This window comes from Marmota marmota, unplaced genomic scaffold (assembly GCF_001458135.2).
Source record: "Marmota marmota marmota unplaced genomic scaffold, marMar, whole genome shotgun sequence".
NCBI classification, from domain to species: Eukaryota; Metazoa; Chordata; class Mammalia; order Rodentia; family Sciuridae; genus Marmota; species Marmota marmota.
The window spans coordinates 10,313,156-10,315,410 of NW_026000082.1; the positions used below are offsets into that span (position 1 = coordinate 10,313,156).

Consider the following 2,255-nt stretch of genomic DNA (forward strand, 5'->3'; position numbering starts at 1 on the left):
AAGGAAACAATGAACAAAATAAAAAATTCAATAGAAAGCATCACCAACAAACTAGATCACTTGGGAAACAGAACCTCAGACAATGAAGATAATATATATAATCTTGAAAATAAAGTTGACCATACAGTGAAGATGGTAAGAAACCATGAACAGATACTTCAAGAATCATAGAATAATATAAAAAGACCAAATCTAAGCATTATCGGGATGAAAGAAGGCATAGAGATAAAAAACAAAAGGAATGTACAATCTCTTCAATGAATTAATATCAGAAAATCCCCCAAACATGAAGAATGAATTGAAAAATCAAATACAAGAGGCTTACAGGACTCCAAGTGTACAAAATTACAACATATCCACACAAAGTCACATTATAATGAAAATGCGTAGCATACAGAATAAGGATAGAATTTTTAAAGCCACAAGAGAGACGTTTCAGATTACATATGGGGGAAACCAATATGTATCTCAGCAGATTTTTCAACCCAGACCCTCAGAGCTGGGCAATCCTGGAACAACATATAAACACTCTGAAAGAAAATGGATACCAACCAAGAATCATATCCAGCAAAATTAAGCTTTAGATCTGATTATAAAATAAAAACCTTTCATGATAAACAAAAGTTAAAAGAATTTATGGCAAGAAAGCCTGCACTACAGAACATCCTTGGCAAAATATTCCATGAGGAGGAAACAAAAAACCAACAAGGAAAACCAGCAACAGAAGGTATTACGCTAAAGGAAATACCAATCAAAGGAGAAACCAAGTCAAGTTAAAAACCAAAAATTAACCCAAAAGACCATGAATACAAACATTGTTTCAATAATAACCCTGAATGTGAATGACCTAACCTCATCAATCAAAAGACATGTTCTGGAGCATGGCGGACACTGCACCTCAGCCCAAAAGAAAGCGCGAATCCGACGCAGAGGCGGAAACCCGCAGCACAGGAGAAAAGGAAACAGGAGTTGGAATTGGTACTTCTTCTCGTGTTCGCTTACCGTTCTCCGGCTTTAGAGTGCAAAAAGTGCTGAGGGAATCTGCGCGGGACAAAATCATTTTCCTACACGGGAAGGTGAATGAGGACTCTGGGGATGGGAATGGAGAGGATGCTGTTGTGATCCTGGAGAAGACACCGTTTCAGGTAGAACAGGTGGCCCAGCTCCTGAAAGGCACCCCTGAGCTCCAGTTGCAATTTTCCAATGATATCTACAGCACCTATCACCTGTTCCCTCCAAGGCAACTGAGTGCCATCTAAGTGCAAAAATCCCTTTGTTAAATAATATTTAGAGGGAGAAAGAAGATGGCGGCGAGGGGAGTGCATTACCCCCGTGTGCTGCTTCACTGTGTGGGAGTATGACAAGTCAGGACGGCTAAAGGATATCTTGTTAGGAATTTCCAGCAATAGTGGGGTGCTCCGGAACCTGGAGGAAGGATTTCCATCGCACGAGGATCGGCTACGGGGACTCAAACGCGAGAGGTTTGTCGCACGGAGGGTAACTGCTTATTCAGCAAATCGCCCCGCGGCTAGAGTCTGCAGCGCGCGCTGGGATAGAGACGCAGGGTTACAGCGCTGCAGTTTCTGCCAGCCGTGCAAGCACCGTACTCAGGGCTGAATTCTGGGTTCGAGACGGGGGAAGGAAGCGGTCCATCTCGGTTCTCCACACCGGTCAGACCACAGAGGAGGCCAGCAGCCACCATGTTGGTAAACTGACGTCACCTTCCCTGTTTTCGACTGACCGCAGCTCATTCAGCCATAGATCAGGTAATTTCAGGCTGCAATTCGCCTGCGGCTTGCAGACAGATTGCTAGGGTTCAGTGCCTGGGTGCTTCTTAGAACCTGATCTTATCGGAGCGAACACCGAGCGCGGGGCGGCCGAGTTCCGGCTCCCGGAACCGTCCCGGAACCGCCCTGGCCCAGGGCCGCGGAGCCTGCGGAGGCTGCTTCTTGGACCCTGCTCCTATCAGAGCATACAACAAGCACTAAGCAGCCGAATTCCGGCTCCCGGAACTGAGCCCGCGGGGACTGCTTCTTGGAGCTTACACTTATAGGAGCTTACACCGAGCACGGAGCGGCCGAGTTCCGGCTCCCGGAACTTCCCTGGCCCGGGGCTAGGAGCCCGCGGAAACTGCTTCTCGGTCCGGGTCCTGCTGAGGGCCGGTCAGGACTCACCCGTTGCTTTGGTTGCCCGGCAAGGGGAACGAAATGCTGCCATTCGCATAGGATACCAACATGGCAGAGATCTGATGTCAG

General features: G+C 47.3%; 1 protein-coding gene across 1 annotated transcript; it reads left to right on the plus strand.

Moving 5' to 3' along the window:
• The first annotated feature begins 877 nt into the window (after positions 1 to 877).
• On the plus strand, positions 878 to 1,259 carry LOC107141440 (m7GpppX diphosphatase-like). The gene has a single exon (XM_048816303.1). It carries the CDS (start codon positions 882 to 884, stop codon positions 1,257 to 1,259), a length of 378 nt encoding a protein of 125 aa, XP_048672260.1. The 5' UTR covers positions 878 to 881.
• Positions 1,260 to 2,255: the final 996 nt, after the last annotated feature.

Bases quoted from the DNA above. Each gene is read 5' to 3' on its own strand.
- LOC107141440 (XM_048816303.1), top strand. From the start codon at position 882: ATGGCGGACACTGCACCTCAGCCCAAAAGAAAGCGCGAATCCGACGCA.